At 37.5% G+C, this 18,083-nt stretch overlaps 1 protein-coding gene and 1 pseudogene across 6 annotated transcripts in view; one reads left to right on the top strand and one right to left on the bottom strand.

The window, feature by feature from the left end:
- Nucleotides 1-18,083, top strand: part of COG5 (component of oligomeric golgi complex 5) — a 439,997-nt gene that overhangs the window by 257,430 nt on the left and 164,484 nt on the right. For all 6 annotated transcript variants that reach the window (XM_036246141.1, XM_036246143.1, XM_036246142.1 and 3 more), the window contains one exon: nucleotides 17,777-17,858. In XM_036246141.1, coding sequence (XP_036102034.1) covers nucleotides 17,777-17,858 — 82 coding nt within the window. The remainder of the gene's footprint in view (nucleotides 1-17,776; nucleotides 17,859-18,083) is intronic.
- On the bottom strand, nucleotides 41-591 carry LOC118619541 (annotated as a pseudogene).

The following is an 18,083-nucleotide window of genomic DNA, read 5'->3' as shown; positions in this document are numbered from 1 at the left end:
TTCCCTCTTTTTGTGTTGTATTTTATTCTGTCATTTTTGTTTATAACTGCAACTCTGGGGATTCATAATTAACATCCTCACCAGTGAGCTTCTTCTAGACACCAGAAAAGGTTTCAACCTTGTATTCCATGTTGTTCTGCTGAGTTTTCTCCAAATGAACCTTTACGAGCCTGCTGCCATATAGTTTCACGTGGATTCCCCACAATTTCACTTGTGTCGTGCACAAGTAGCGGAGTGTGACTCCTGGGGCGCTCTTGCTTTTTCTTTGTCCGGGTTAACTTAGGCAGAATTCTGCTCTGAGCTATAAAGACAACATACTTTGCACTGAACTGTTTGTCCAACTACCATAACAGCTAGGCTTGGATTTTCTGGAAAGACTCAAGTTAAAGAACCAGAACAAAGATTATCATAGCTTTCTGACTGCTATCAACTTTAGTTTCCTTGGCTGCTGTGATGCCAATTCAGCTCCCATAGCTGGGCCTTGATGTCTGAGTCCATCCCCAGCTCCAGCAGCACCTAGTAGATGCTGGACTCGAACTCATCTGGTCTCTCTTCATTGGGCTTCACAATCATGGTGCTCTAACTGAACATGGCCTTCTGGTGAGCGCCCACCTGAGAAGAGCTTTATGTTGTATTTTCTATAGTTTGCTTGAATTAATAATTTTATTTTAAATTGGAATTTTAGATTTTATTTTTTATATATCAAAAGTTCAATTTTGGTATATTTTAAAATAATTTGAGTTATAGTATTATTATATAAGCAATATTATTTAATATTTTGTTTGAAAGTAGGTGAAGCAAATTATTGACAAATTATTCAGGATCCACATAGTTGAAAATAGGTTTTAGATTCTCATTTATGGAATTAAGCTAGTTTAGCTGTGTGTAGGAGTGTAGATATGATACTTTCATTTTCTGAGCTAGCAATTTTTATCATTGAACAGAATCTTGTAATCTTGTGTGTGGGATGTATTGAGCTAAATTTGGAATGTGCTCAGCATTTTGAGCAGCAATAGTACTAATGAGAATTTTAACTATGAAAATTCATGGTTTGGGGGGTTTGTTTGTTTGCTTGTTTTACTTTTTTAGCCATAGTAAATGATTCCGTAATAGCATTAGAGACCTAGAAAAATATTAGGATACCCAAATGTGAAATCTTTTTAATTTTATGAGAAAAACATTTAGTTTATCTGTGGCATCTTAATTTGACTTAAAAAATCAAGTAGCAGTAGTCAGTTAAATATTTAAGTCAGATATTATCTTCAAATATTCTTTATCTGCAAAAGTTAGAAGATTTACGCTTTTACTAGTATAGAAACTAGATAGTCTTTTTTTTTTTTTTTAAATCCTCATCTGAGGACATTTTTCCATTTTTTGTACAGACAGAGTGGGAGGGAGAGAGAGGAAGAGAGAGAGAGGGAAACATCGATGTGAAAGGGACACATCGATTGGCTGCCACCCGCACGACCAACCAGGGCCGGGGACAAACTTCAACCGAGGTACATGCCCTTAGCGGGAACCGAACCCAGGCCTCTCCGGACCGCAGGCTGACGCTCTAACCGCTGAGCCAAACCGGCCAGGGCGAAACTAGATAGTCTTAAGGGCCCTCTCACTACAGTGCTCACAAATTCTAGATAAATTAGAAAAGCATCATTTTAAATGCACTGGGTTTGGCTTGCAAAAAGTAATAGAATCTCTGAGGGGCATATATGCATATACAGATATACATATGCAAATAAAGCAGTTGAAACTGCAGTAATCTTATATAAGATTTGTGAAGTATAAGTCATTGCAAAAGCTTGATATCCTCAGGATCAAATGTTTATGTCAATGATGGCATCGGTCCACTAGGCTCTAGGGCTCTAAAAAGATAGGCTCGAATGCCCTGGCTGTTGTAGCAGTTTTGTTGGAGGGAGGTTTGATTCCCAGTCAGGGCACATACCTAGGCTGCAGGCTCCAATCTGGTTGGGGCGTATACCAGGCAACCAATCAACATTTCTCTATTTCTCTCTCCCCTCTCTTCTGTCCCTCCCTCTCCTCTCTCTCTCTAAAATCAATAAGCATATCATTGGGTGAAGATTAAAAGATAGATTGATAGATAGATAGATAGATACATAGATAGATACATAGATAGATACATAGATAGATACATAGATAAAAATAAAATATAAAAAGAAAGAAGAATAAACCAGCTTAGTCTTGCACAAAGCTGAGACCTGTGACAGTGGCTAACATAGTCCTAAATAACAGCATTTCATTCTCACAAGAAACAAACACAGATCTCTGTGGAGGAAAGCATTTGTAGTTTTAGTCATCAGAATTCTCCACATATTAAGGTCAGTCAAATATGAGCTCACAGTAAAAAATCACCAATCCTATAAATAAACCAGAAGCTATGACTGAGAGTCAGCAGGAAAAATAAAGACAATGCAAGACAGATTTTAGATTCCTAAAGAACTTTAAAGGACACTGTGGACTTCAGAGTTCAGAATTATCTGATAGCCCTGGCCAGTTTGGCTCAGCAGTTAGAGCATCAGCCTGCGGACCAGAGAGTCGCGGGTTCGATTTTGACCAAGGGCATGTACCTCAGTTGCAGTTTGACCCCAACCCCGATTGGGGTTGTGCGGGTGGCAACCAATTGATGTGTCTCTCTCACATCGATGTTTCTCTTTTCGTCCCTCCTGCTTTATCTGAAGATAAATGGAAAAATACCGTCAGGTGAAGATTTAAAAAAATATATAAAAGAACTCACCATACCAAGTGCTAGTGTTAGTGAGGATATGGAGCAACTGTAATTCTCACATACTGCTGGTGGGAAATTTAAAAGTATACAAACATTTTGGGAGACAGTATGAGTTTCTTAAAAGGTTAAACATACACATACCATATGACTCAGCAAAATAGCCCTAGGTATTAATCCAAGAGAAATGAATATATCCATACAAAGACTTGTATACAAGTGTCCACAGTGGTCTTCACATTGTCTTCCTTATGTATGTTTCTGTATTCAGATTTCCTCCTCTTATAAGGACACTAGTCATGTTGGATTAAGGTCTGCCCTAATGACACAATTTTAATTTGCTTTTTTGAAGACCCTATCTCCAAATGTGGTCATGTATGAGAGGTTAGGACTTTAACATACGAATTTGGTGGAAATAGAATTCAGTCTATATAGTGATTTTAGTTGATGGCAGTGAAAATGGAGAAAGGGGGACTGCTTTGAGAATTATTCAGGAGATAAAACTGACAAGTCTTAGTGATAGATTAGAAGTGGTGTGATAGAGAGGAAGGTATCAAAGATGATACCACTAATTCTGGTTTCATTAGGGCTCTCAAAGATAGTAGTGACTTTATTTGAGAGCATAAACTGAGAAGCACATCTAATAGGAAAGATGATGAGCTCTGTGTTCAAGTGCTCATGTAACATCTAAGTAAAGATGTCAGTTAGGCCATTTAATATGTGTATGTGGAGCTCAGAAGAGAAACCTATACTAGAGACATAAAATTTGGGAGGTATCAATTCATAGATTGCAATGAAAGCCATGATAATGGATGAAGTTGGCTATTGAGAAAAAAAGTAATGTACCTAGACAGAGTCCCAAGAAAATGCAACTTAACAGAATTCACGTAGATAAAATGGGAGATGCATGTTTTTTTCATTGATTTTTTTTTAGATAAAGTGGGAGACGGGGGTGGGGGGGAGGAGGTGGGCAGGGAGAGAGAGAAACATCGATGTGAAAGAGACACATCGATTGGTTGCTTCTGGCCGAGGACCTAACTGCTGAGCCAAACCAGCTATGACAATGTACATTTTGACATGGAAGAAGATAGTTATAATTTCTGTCTATATATTTAAAATGACTTATCCTTTAAGCTATTTTTGTATGTTTTAAGTTGTACATGTTTTATTAATATAGGAATACTTGTATATACCTTTTAAACAAGTAAGCGTATATTAGAGTGTGGTTTAAAAAATATTTTACAGCCCTGACCGGTTTGGCTCAGCGGTTAGAGCGTCCGCCTGCGGTCCGGAGAGACCCAGGTTCGGTTCCCGCTAAGGGCATGTACCTCGGTTGCAGTTTGTCCCCGGCCCTGGTTGGTCGTGCGGGTGGCAACCACTCGATGTGTCCCTTTCACATCGATGTTTCCCCCTCTCTCTCTTCCTCTCTCTCCCTCCCACTCTGTCTGTACAAAAAATGGAAAAATGTCCTTGAATGAGGATTAAAAAATATATATATATATTAAAAAATATTTTACAGCCCCTAGGCAGGGGATTGAGCGTCATCCTATGTGCTGTGGTCCCAGTTGGATTTCTGTTTGGGGCACATGCCCAGGTTGTGTGTTCAATCCCCAGTGGGGGCATGTAGGAGACAGCTGATCAATGTGTTTCTCTCACATCAATGTTTCTCTCTCTCTCTCTCCCTTCCTCTTTCTCTAAAAATGTCAATAAAAACATATTTTACAAATTTATTTATTTATTTATTTATTTATTTATTTATTTATTTATTTATTTATTTATTTTTGCTTGCAACCCTGGCCAGTGTGGCTATGTGGTTAGAGCATTGGCCTGTGCACCAAAGGGTCTCAGGATGAATTCCCAGTCAAGGGCACATATCTAGGTTGCAGGTTTGATCCTCGGCCCCAGTTGGAGCGCATGCAAGAGGCAACCAATCCGTGGGTCTCTCTCACATCAATGTTTCTCTCTCTCTCACTCTCCTCCCACCCCCATTGTCCCTAAAAATCCCTTCCCTCCCTTCTACTGTCTCTAAAAATCAATGCAAGAAATATCTTCAGGTGAGGATTAACATCAACAACAACAAAATATTTTATGTTCAGCGAGTTTCAGAAACACTGTAACAGAGGAGGCAATGAGGAGTATCTCAAGAGGAGGCTGAGACCAAAGAGGACATGGTGAGAGAAGCCAAGGAAACAGTTTTAAGGAGAGTATGGTTCATACTAAATCTAATTTGACTGATACTGTATTTAAATTACCAGTACACCATGCATTTTTTTTTTTTTTTATCCTCACCCGAGGATATTTTTCCATTTTTTGTACAGATAGAGAGGGAGGGAGAGAGAGGAAGGGAGAGAGAGAGGGAAACATCGACGTGAAGGGACACATCGAGTGGCTGCCACCCGCACGACCAACCAGGGCCGGGGACAAACTGCAACTGAAGTACGTGCCCTTAGCGGGAACCGAACCCGGGTCTCTCCGGACCGCAGGCCGACGCTCTAACCGCTGAGCAAAACCGGCCAGGGCTACACCATGCATTTTTAATAAAGGCAGTATTGACCCCAAGAGGGAAGTACATATATACACATATAATTAGTTATTTAATTTAATTTTTTCTTTGGAGGGGTAATAATGAAAACAAAGATTAAGAAACACTGTAGTGAACTCTATGGAAAGGGTTGTGAAATCCTTTAATATTGTAGTTTAACAATGATCTCTAGGGAAGAGTATGGGATAAGGGATTTGAGTTTGAAGAGGAACTTAAAATTTTTTCATATGTTTTTCAGTATGGAATTTTTTACATCAAAAATTTATTCTTCTGTTTAGGATTAAGTTATTTAAAATACTCCTCCAAAAATTTAAAAAGAATACAGGAAGCATTATATTTAATTATATCACCCAGAGATGATAATCTCTATTAACATTTAACATATATTTTTTCTATTTAACTATACATTTTAACAAGTCCCATCTGTTTCTTTCTTTATAAGGTATCTGAAATCTGAGTACTTTTCACTACTCTTCTCTACTACTTTAGTCTAAGCTCCTTTTTTTTGTTGTTAATCCTCACCTGAGGATATTTTTCTATTGGTTTTTTTTTTCATAGAGAGTGGAAGAAAAGGAGGGAGAGAGAGGGAAACGTCAATGTAAGAGGGAGACATTTACTGGTTGCCTACCACATGACCCCAACTGGGGCCAGGAATCAAACCCACAACCCTTCAGTTCCCAGACAGACACTCTAACCGCTCATCCAAACTGGCCAGGGCGGCTCCCATTTTTTAAAAAATAAAACGTTAGCTCTGGCCGGTTTGGTTCAGTGGTTAGAGCATCAGCCCGCGGATCAATGAGTCATGAGTTTGATTCCGGTCAAGGGCACGTACCTCGGTTGCAGTTTGTCCCCGGCCCTGGTTGGGGTCATGCGGGAGGCAGCCAGTCCATGTGTCTCTCTCATGTTGATCTTTCTCTCCTCCCACTATCTGAATATATTTGAAAAAATATCCTTGGGTGAGGATAAATAAATAAATAAAATATTATTGTACCATAAATATATTGTTCAAAGAGAAAAGAAGAATATACATATTTTTAAAAACCTACATTTTTATTTTAACTAAAATTTTTTTGGTGTATAGGCTTTCTCATTTTGCTCTATAGTGTTCATCTTGAAATCTCTACTGAATTTCTATATTTTCCTTCTTTTGTATAAGACGCAACCAACTGTCTCTCCCTGAAGGCTATTTTCCAGTAAAGAGAATTTTTTTCCTTGCCCCAGGATCCTTCAGCTTTGAACCCAGAAAATGATTAAAAGTTCATTTAAAATTCATATCTAGTTGGTTTCTTTGATAAAGTTGGCAGGCTTTCTTATTCACAACATGATCTCTCCACAGAGATCTCTGGCACAGACCTTTTGTTAAATCTTTTACTTTCTCTTCTCTGATTTTAGCTTAGCTCCCCCTGCTTCACTCTGACATAGGCTCTTTCTCCGAACTGATCCTTACCTTCCCCTTTCATCTCAAAGTTACAGATAGATTATATCTTCTCTAGTCTCAGACTCATCCTTCTACTTTGTTTTTCATTCTATATCTTACCCTCTCTTAGGACATTCTCTGCTTTGTCTACTTCTGGGGTGCTTCCTCTCAAGGATCTACCATCTAAAACAAAAACAAAACCAGTGATCCTTGGTCCTATATCTGCCTCTATTTCTTCTCTTCATGTTCAGGTTTCATTAAACTACTTTGTGTTTCTGCTTTCTTGTTTCTGTGTTGCCCCAAATCACTGAAATCAAGCTTGATGCCACTGAAACAGTTCTCGATAAAGGCATTCTAAGGACCCAACTACCAAATCCTTCTGACTCCACTGGGGTAATTACTACTTCTGCTTAATCCTTTCTTCACTCACAGTGTCCATGTGTGAAATGTCCAAACCTGCAGAGAATTTTTGTAAGAGCTTAGCCTAACTAACAACATGCCAGGAAACAAAATCTCAAATGCTCCAGAGAAGGGAGGTTTTGCGGTTTCTTTTTATACTATACATTTGGATTTAAAGAAGATTGCATGAAATGGGAGAAAGCAACAGATTATATGTTCCTCTGAGGGTGGCTACCCCTCTGAGGGGTTTGAAAAAGAGGATTACTCTGGAATGTCAAAGGTGTGTTAAACCAGATGCCCAAGAACAGTGGACAGGGCTTGCTTAAGGCAAAAATAAACCTTTTACTAAAGAAGTTATATGCCTGAGGCATGACTACCCACCAATGCTTGCTCAGGTAGGAAAGTAACCCTGTAAGGTTCCTTTCGATCACTGGACTTGTCAGATTTATTACAGAGCCCCCTTATTTGTCAACAACAGATACTCCATCTCTTCAGAATCCTTCACCAATTTCTTTTTAACCTATCCCTCCTCTTAAAATATGTTATTTATTTATATCATTTCAAACATATACTAAGATATAGAACCAAAGCATAGGACACTGAATCTTTATGTGCCCATCATCCAGATTCAGCAATTACTAACTTATGACCAGTCTTTATGTATGTATATAACTATCTTCATCCACTCATCTCTCTCTACTCTGAATTATTTCCACTGCTAACCTTTAAGAATGTTGTTCCCCTGGGACACATCCTAAATACTCTTCGGATACACATACAATCTGCAGAAAAGCTCATAGCTTCTACCACCTACATCTGTGCCTTTAGTTTAGAGCTTGTCCTCAAGCAAGAGTTCTATTCACTGGCTTGGCTTGGCTTTTCTTTACTTGGATACCCCGCAGATTCTAGAAGTGTAAGACAAGGTGGACTAATCTTTGCCACTTGCTGCTCCTATATTTTTAAGTTAACTTTCAAAAAAATGTTTTTATTGATTCTAGAGAGAGAGGAAAGGAGAGGGAGAGACAGAGAGAAACATTAATGTGAGAGAGAAACATCAAGTATCTGCCTCCTGCACTCTCTCTGGCATGTGCCTTGACTGGAATCAAACTGGTGACCTTTCAGTGGACAGGACCAGACCCAGCCAACTGAGCCACACAGGCCACGGTGATGTCCTAAAATTAAATTTTGTTAATCAATCTCCATCTTCTAGTCCTATACAAATATATCTAGTCCTAGTCGTTCATAAATCTATTTGCCCGCTTATCCTGTGCTATCAATTTTTCTGTTGCTTATTTTACTACTCTTCCTCTGCTCTGGCCATAATAAATTTCCTTTCACCTAGATTTTTTTTTAAGTAAATTTATAACTGATGTTGTTTGCAGACTTACCACCTCTTCACACACTATTTATGATTTACATAAAACACAAGTTTAACCATTGTATTCTCGTTAAAACTCTTAAATATTTCTGGTGTTTATATGATGAATTAAGACACTTCTTCATCTGATCCTTGCCTTAGTTTCCAGTCTCAACTTCCTCATTTTTTCTGAATGCTCACTGTGCATTCAGAGAGTAGAAAATGGTTATCATATCTTTGGGCATTGTTTATTTCTCTGTCTGGAATACTGTCTACTCATCTCTTTGTATCTGTATGGTAATCTTCCTTTACCATATCTTGATTCTTTATAATAAGTCAGTCTTATAAAGTATTGTACTCTCTATTGTTTCCATAGTTTACCAGAACAGAAAGATGAAGTACCTGCCCATAATTTTAGAGCCAGTAAGTAGCACACCTTAGACTTAAGTCAAGGTTATCTTACTTCAAACTCCCATACCCTTTCACCACACCTCGTGCAAGAATGTTAGCTTGAAGTTTTGGACCTTATACTGTGTGCAGGAAAACTATCAGATATATTTGAGCAAGGGGATCTGTGGTTAGTTCTATGTTATAAAGATAGAGAAACTAAACCCTCTGCTTTGAAATTTGTTCTGTTTAAGTATTATTATTCCAAGTTTCTCTCTCTCTAATTATGTCAAAATCAGTAATAAAATCAGTTAAAGACCAAGCTGTAATTCTTTTTTTTTTTTATTGAATTTTTAGAGAGAGAGGGAGAGATAGAAATAACAATGTGAGAAACATCCATCTGTTGCCTCCTGCACGCCCCCTACTGGAGACCAGGCTACATCCCCGACATGTGCCCTGACCAGGAATTAAACTGGGACCTCTCAGTCCCTGGGACCACACTCACACCACTGAGCAACACCACCTGGACCCAAGCTGTAATTCTAAATAACAGATTCATCCAAACATAAATGTTTTAGTATTCCTGTATATTATTTTTATTCTATGTATATGTAGCAAATATATCTGATTTGGGTTTTATTCTCCAATTATTGATCTCTGCCAAAGGTCCAACTTTCATCTTTTTCAAAGTTTGAATTATAGTGTTGTTTCTATTTATGACTAAGAAACAAGGCCAAGAAGTTGTTTTAAATTGCAAACATTTTCCAGAATTGAACTGATAGATAGCATGATTGCATTGAATTTAATAAAGTACTATGGTCTGAATGTTTGTGTCCCCCTAAAATTCATATGTTAAAATCACATAAATATGGATTAGTACCCTTGTAAAAGAGACCCAGAGAGCGCTTCTCCCTTCCCCCATGTGAGGTTACAGTGAGAAGATGGCTGCCTGGGCCGGGTAGCTCAGTTGGTTAGAACATTGTCTCAATGCCAAAGTTGCAGGCTCCATCCTCTGTGAGGGTAAATACAAGAAGCAATCAATGAATACATAAATAAGTGGAACAACAAATTGATGTTCCTCTCTCTCTCTCTCTCTCTCTCTCTCTCTCTCTCTCTCGTACCAATAAATTGAGAGAGACAGAAGATGGCTTTCTGTGAAGAAACAGGTCCTCACTAGACACAGAATTTGCCAGTGCCTTGATCTTGGGGCTTTCCAGCTTCTAGAACTTTGAGAAATAAATTTCTGTTTATAAGACACCCAGTTTATGATACTTTTGTTATAGCTGTCCAAATGAACTAAGACAGAATGTAAGACAGTATTGCATGTAGATTGTAAATAGATTAATGTCAAACATCATACCAGTTGAAATCTGGTTGAATTATTAAAATCTAGTTGGATAAATTTTATTTCAACGTGCTTAAGAGCAATTATTTGACAACCTAATTTGATTTGTAAAAGTAAAAATATTTTTAAATAAATCTTCATATTTTCCGATTTTATTCAGGAAGTTATATATATTTTGATAATTAAAATTAAAAATTTATCTCTGTATTTTGGCAGGATATATAATATATATGTACATCATACACAAAAACATATACATATATATAAATAAATGTTTATATGAAATCTTTATTTTAATATATTATCCTACCACAAAATCTACTTTTTTATTATTTTCCATACTTTTCCCATTCATCTAAATCTACTTTATCTCCTTTTATCTTTTTTTTTTTTTTTTTTAATGTTTTTTCTTCATTGATTTTAGAGAGAGAGGAAGGGAGAGGAAGAAAGATAGAGACATCGATGAGAGAGAACATCGATTGGCCGCTTCCTGCATGCCCTCCACTGGGGATCGGTTCCACTACCTGGGCATGTGCTCTCACCAGGAATTATACTGGCAACCTCTTGGTGCATGGGTCACTGCTCATCCAGTGAGCCACACTGGCTGGGTTCCTTTTATCTTTCTTAAGCACTTTTCATGTCCTTTCTTGTTCCAACAACTATGTGTCTTCCTTAGTATGCATTTTTGGTAACTGACCACCACTGTTGCTTTTTTTTTTTTTTTTTTTTTTTAGTTAATCTTCACCTGAAGATATTTCTTTTTCCACTGATTTTTAGATAAAGTGTAAGGAAGAGAGAGAGAGAAAAACATTGATTGGTTGCCTCCCACAGGATCCTGACCAGAGCCAGGAATCAAACCTGCAACCCAAGTACATGCCCTTGACCAGGAATTGAACCTGCAACCCTTCAGTCTGAGGGCCAACACTCTAACCACTGACCCAAACCAGCCAGGGCTGACTACCACTCTTAATAAGTCTAGTCCTTGGAATTGACTCATTCATTCATTCATTTTTCAGCAATTGTATTAGCATTCTCCAGAGAAATAGGACCAATAAGATATATATGTATAGAGAGAAAGAGATTTTTTATAAGGAATTGGCTCATACATTATGGAAGCTATTAAGTCCCAACATCTGCAGTTGACAAGCTGGAAATCTGGGAGAACTGATGGTGTAGTTCTAATCTGAACTCAAAGGTTTAATAGTATAGTTCCTCCCATAAGTCTGCAAACTCAAGACCCAGGAACATCCTCTGTTTTAGTTTAAAATAAAAAGCATGAAAAAAACTGATATCCCAGCTTGAACCCAGGCAGGAGTAATTCTCTGAGCCTTTTTGATCTTCAGGTCTTCAGCTGATTGGATGAGGCCTACATACATTAGGAAGGACAATTTGCTTTACTCAGTCTACCCATTCAAATATTAACCTAATCCAAAAACACCCTCACAGACACACCAGAATTGTTTGACCAAGTAGACTCATAAAATTAAACCATCACAGCAATATTAGGTCTACTGTGTGATAATCACTGGAAATAAAATGAAATATATTAGTTTTTTCTATTATAAATCAGAAATAGTGTTAGCAATGTTGATAAATATTTATATAGTGCTTACTATGCCAGGCACTATTTTAAGCACTTACAAGAATTAATTCGGTCTTTGTGATAAATGTACGAAATTGTTTCTATTTCATAGATAGGAATACTGCGGTATAGAGAAATTAAGTAACTTATCCAAAGTCACACAGCTAGTAAGTGTAGCTTGGATTTGAACCTTATTATTCTGGCTCCACAGTTTTTCTTCTTAACCACTGCTCTGTTCCTTTACTTAAATAGGAAAATATCATTATGATGGGGAATATGGGATGCTATAGAAGTATGTAACAGAGTGCACTAAAGCTAGGAGTACCAGGAGAAAAAACACTTAAACTGAATTCTGATGAAGGTGCAGGTTTTAAAACTCAGACAGACCACAAAAGTACCTTCAAGAAACTGAATTTGCCCTGGCTGGTGGGACTCGGTTGGGCGTCATTCCGTGCCCCAGGAGGTTGCCGATTCAATTCCGGGTCAAGGAAACATGCCCAGGTTGCAGGCTTGATTCCTTGTTGGGGATGGGCGGGTGGCAGCTGATTGATGTTGTGCTCTCACATCAATGTTTCTCTCTCTCTCTAAAAAAAAAAAAAAAAAAAAAATCAATAAACTATGCTAAAAAAAAAATCGGAATTTGAGGGTGGTTGGATCTTTGACCTCAGTGGTGTATAACAAGAGAAATAGACTGGGACAAATAGTCATAACGGGGTTTGTAAGTCTATTTAGGGGAATGATACTTTAATATATGTATCAATCAATCAGACCTTAGATCTAATCCCAGTTTGCTGCTTTCTGTAGAATTCTAAAATGTCCATTATCTCTTTGAGCCCTTGTTTTCTCTCTAGAAAGGGACTAAGAATACCTTCTTATAAGATTGTTCCATTCATTCTTTCAATGAGTATTTATTGGGTGCCTTTTATGTCCTAGGCACATTCTCAATGCTGAAATTACAAAGAAAGAAATTGGACCCTTATTTTACATTATACAAAAATTAATTCAAAATGAATTAAAGCTGTATATGTGAGACCTAAAATTAAAAATGCATAATGTAGAAGAGAAGCTTTATGACATTGGATTTGGCATATGATACCAAAGTCATAGGTAACAAAAATAAAAATAGACAAATGGGACTACAACAAACTTCAAAATTTCTGTGTGATAAAAGGAAATAGTCAACAGAGTGAGACAGCAACCTACAGAATGGGAGAAAATACTTGCAAGCCATATATCTGATAAGGGGTTGATGTCCAGAACATATAAAGAAATACAACTCAACAACAACACTTGATTAAAAAACGTGTAAAGGACTGGAATAGTTATTTCTCCAAAGAAAACATACAAATGACTAACAAGCATATGAAAAGATGATCAGCATCACTAGTCATCAGGAAATGCAAATCAAAATAAATATCTCCCTGCACTCATTGATATATTTTTTATTTTATTTTTCTTTATTGATTTTAGAGAGAAGAAGTAAAAGGGAGAGGGAGAGAGAAACATTCATGAGAGAGAACATCAATTGGCTGCCTCCTGCATGGCCCTTACTGGGAATCAGGCCCACAACCTGGGCATGTGTCCTGACCAGGAATTGAACCGGCGACCTCTTGGTGCATGGGTCAATGCTGAACCACTGAGCCACACTGGCCAGACTCCCTGCACTCACTAAGATGACTGAAAAAACAAACAAACAAGTGTTGATGAGGATATGAAGAAATCAGAACCCTTACACACTATTGATTGGAAGGTAAAATGGTGCAGCTGTAAAGAAAAACAGTACGGAGGTACCTCAAAAAAAATAAAAAATAGAATTATCATATGATTCAGCAATATCTCTTCTGGAGATATGTATCCAAAATAATTAAAAACAGGATCTTGAAGAGATATTTGCCTACCCATGTTCATTGCAACATTATTCATAATAACCAAGAGATAAAAGCAATCCTGGTGTCCAATGGATAAAGAAAATGTGAGAGAGAGACAGACAGACAGACACACACACACACACACACACACACACACACACACGTGCGCGCGCGCACGTGCGTAGTATTCCTCCTTAAAAAGAGGAAATCCGCCTGGCCGGTGTGGCTTAGTTGCTGAACGTCAAACCATGCACCAAGAGGTCGCCGGAGCAATTCCCGGTCAGGGCACGTGCCCAGGTTGTGGGCCTGATCCCCAGTGGGGGGGCATGCAGGAGGCGGCCAGTCATTGTTCTCTCTCATTGATGTTTCCATCTCTCCCTCTCCCTTCCTCTTCCTCTCTAATATCAATAAAGAAAAAAATTTTTTTTTTTAAAAAAGAAAGAAATTCTGTCACATGCTACAACATGGATGAAACTTCAGGAAATTATGCTAAATGAAATAAGCCAATCACAAAAATACAAATGTATGATTCCAATTATATGAAGTATCTAAAGTAGTCATATTCTTAGAAACAGAAAGTACGTAAGTGGTTGCCAGGGACTAGGGGGAGGAAGAAAAGGGCAGTTTATTTATTTATTTTTTTTATCCTCACCCGAGGACATTTTTCCACTTTTTGTTTAGGTAGAGTGGGAGGGAGAGAGAGGGGAACAGAGAGAGAGAGAGAAACATCGATGTGAAAGGGACACATCGAGTGGTTGCCACCCGCACAACCGACCAGGGCCGGGGACAAACTGCAACCGAGGTACATGCCCTTAGTGGGAACCGAACCCGGGTCTCTCGGGACCGCAGGCCGACACTCTAACCGCTGAGCCAAACCGGCCAGGGCAAAAGAGCAGTTGTTTATTTGATACAGTTGTCCCTTTATATTCAAGGAGGATTGGTTCCAGGACACACAAGTCCCCCAAGCCAAAATCTGCAGAAGAATTAAGTCTCATAAACTGGCGTAGTATTTGTATATAACCTATGCACATCTTCTCTAATTTAAATTACTTTAAATTATTTCCAGATTACTTATAATACCTAAAACAATATAAATGCTACATAAGTAGTTGTTGTACTGTATTATTTAGGGAATAATGACATGTTCGGTATAGACACAACCACTATAGGCTTAACTGCATAGTACACGTCACCAACAGTATAACTTTTTATCCAAATATTTTCCCCCTGCAGTTGATTGAATCTGTGGATACATATTCTATGGATATGGAGGTCCAAATATATGGAGTTTTCATTTTGCAAGATGAAAAAGTTCTAGAGATCTGTTGTACAATAAGCTGCATATAGTTAATAATGCTGTATACTTAAAATGGCTAAGATGGTAAATTTTGTGTTGTTACAACTATTAAAAGAGAAGAATTATCTTCTGCATCATTTTCTATGAATTTTTATTTAAAATTTTTTTTCTTATTGATTTTTGAGAGAGAGGAAGGGAGAGGGAGAGAGAGAGAGAGAGAAACATCGATGAGAGAGAACATTGGCCACCTCCTGCATGCCCCCTACAGGGGATCAGACCCACAACCTGGGCATGTGCCCTGACCAGGAATCAGTCTGGCGACCTCTTGGTGCATGAGTCGGTGCTCAACCACTGAGCCACACTGGCAGGGCTTCTATGAATTTTTTTAAAAATATGAGAACTAGATATTAGTATTTTATTAATTTAATTAAAGAGCGTTAATTGCCTTTTATTCACTCAGCTATAGATTTCTTTAATGGAGACACTGGGCTATTAATAGATTTCATAACATTAAATAGTATTTACATTGCTGACACGAATTCTCATAGGTAGATAATTTAAATAATAACTTTAATATACTGTTGAAATCAATTTGCTTTCATATCTAGGAATTTTGTACTTGATTCTTAAGTGACATTGACCCAAATTTTCTTCTTTATGTGTGCGTGTGTATGTGAAAGTGCCAATAGTTATCAAATTTTCCACATTTTAGAGGAAAAGCTTTTAGTTTTTCACATGATGTTAGCTGTGGGCTTTCATACATAGCCTTTATTATGTTGTGGTAATTTCCTTCTGTACCTAGCTTGTTGAATGATTTTGTCATGAAAGGGTGTTGAATTTTATCGAATGCTTTTTTGTGCATCAGTTAACATGATCATGTGGTCTTTGTCCTTAATTCTGTTAATGTGGTGTATTACAATAGTTCTTAAATATGATGAAAAACATATACTTTAAATGCATGATATGCCCTGGCCAGTTTGGCTCAGCGGTTAGAGCGTCGGCCTGCGGTCCGGAGAGACCCGGGTTCGGTTCCCGCTAAGGGCACGTACTTCGGTTGCATTTTGTCCCCGGCCCTGGTCGGTCGTGCGGGTGGCAGCCACTCGATGTGTCCCTTCACGTCGATGTTTCTCCCTCTCTCTCCCTCCCACTCTATCTGTACAAAAAATGGAAAAATATCCTCGGGTGAGGATTAAAAAAATAATAATAATAAATAAATAAATGCATCATATATAATGTCCATATTGTATAAAATCTTGGGAATCTGAAGCATTGCATAAGAAATTAACAGTTATTTGATTTACTTTTCTTAGTATAGAATATCCAGAATTCAAAGCAAAAGACATTTTTAAAAAGAAACAAATTACAAAGAAAAGAGAAGTGTGCATAAGTAAAAAGTGAGAAATCAGTATTTTTTTGTTGGTCATTTTCTTAATTTATAACCTTGAAAATTATTATTTCTTTTGGTACAAGTGCAAAACTAAAATAATTAACAAATTTTCTAATTATTCTTTTTTATGACAGCAGTCATATATGAACATTAGACAAATTTTATTGATATTATTAGGGTTAATTATGTGAGATTGTCATTTTTGTAGTTCAAAAATTAAACAGCAATTTTAATTAGTACACCACAAGTGTAAAGTACCTTAAAAGTACTTGGTAAAATTGCCACAAGTGTGATTATGTTTTAACTGCAATGAAGTACTTTTCTTGATTTAACAAATAATACTTGAGCCCTGGCCAGTTTGGCTCAGTGGTTGGAGCATCAGCCCGCAGACCATAGGGTCCCAGGTTTGGTTCCCGCTAGGGGCACATACCTTGGTTGCAGTTTGTCCTTAGCCTTGGTTGGGGTCGGGTGGGTGGCGACCACTCAGTGTGTCTCTCTCATGTGGATGTTTGTTTCTCTCTCTTCCTCTCTCCCTCCCGCTCTATCTGAAGATAAATGCAAAAGTGTCCTCAGGTGAGGATGAAAAAAAGAAACAAAACAAATAATACTTGAACTAATATTACCTTTTTTTTTTTTTTTTGGTACGTGCCCTTAGTGGTAACTGAACCCGGGACTCTCTGGTCCGCAGGTGGATGCTCCAACCACTGAGCCAAACCGGCCAGGGCTAATATTACCTTTTTTTAGTAGTTACTTTCTAAAACATGTATCCCAAGTTGAATGAAAAAATATTGTGCTCAACTATGTAGTAGTAATTCCTGTGACTCAAAAACAAATAAAACAAAATTGTATCTATGTTTCAGGCAGTTCTTTTTTGTAATTGGCAAGTTATGTCTTGGTGGTTCTTCTTAGTCTGAGCATGCTTTGTCCATCATTTTGTTATGGTCACAGAAGTTGCCTTTTTTATATCAAAGGGTAATGGTAATAATTGTAATAACTAAGATTCATTGAGGATTTATTATATGGCAGGAACTGTTCCAAGACTTAACTTTTATAGACTTCTTAAATCTTCATAATAATCCCGCAATGGAAAGGAAGGAAGGGAGGGATATAGGAGAGAGGCAAGGGAGGGGAGGGGAGGGAGAAAAAAAAGAACAACAACAAAATAATACTGCCATGTACGTTAGCATCTCCATTTTACAGATGAGAAGGAGGCACAGAATGAGTAAGCATCCTGCCCAAGTTTACACAGCTAGTAAGGAACAGAACAGGGTGATGATTGTTTACCTGGACTGAGATACTATTGGAGTCATCTATATATTTCTGCTTAGTTACTTAATAATTCCATTGTTTGATAGCTGTCTTTAAAATTTTCATTTCAATACATTTTAAATAAATTCTCACATCTTATCCATTATCATTTTTTTTTAATTAATAAATCCCTTTCTTGGGTCACAGGATGGGCAGTCTGAAATTTTATACACATTTTGGAATTCAGTTACTCAAGCACTTTATTCTCAATTTCAAGTGGCAACAAATTGTAAGTATACTATTTATTTGGCAAATTCATTTTCTTTTTTCATTTTTATTGAATTTATTGGAGTGACACTGGTTGACAAAATTATCCAGGTTTCAGGTGCACAACTCTACAATGTAAATTCATTTCAAAGTTGTTTAGTTACTTAAAATGTAATGTCAAGCAGTTTTCCTCTTGGTTTATGACATATTGCCATTTCTTAGGTTAGCCATATATTCAGTTTTACAA

Source organism: Molossus molossus, unplaced genomic scaffold, assembly GCF_014108415.1.
Source record: "Molossus molossus isolate mMolMol1 unplaced genomic scaffold, mMolMol1.p scaffold_m16_p_7, whole genome shotgun sequence".
NCBI lineage: Eukaryota > Metazoa > Chordata > Mammalia > Chiroptera > Molossidae > Molossus > Molossus molossus.
This window is presented reverse-complemented; position numbering and strand designations above follow the sequence as displayed.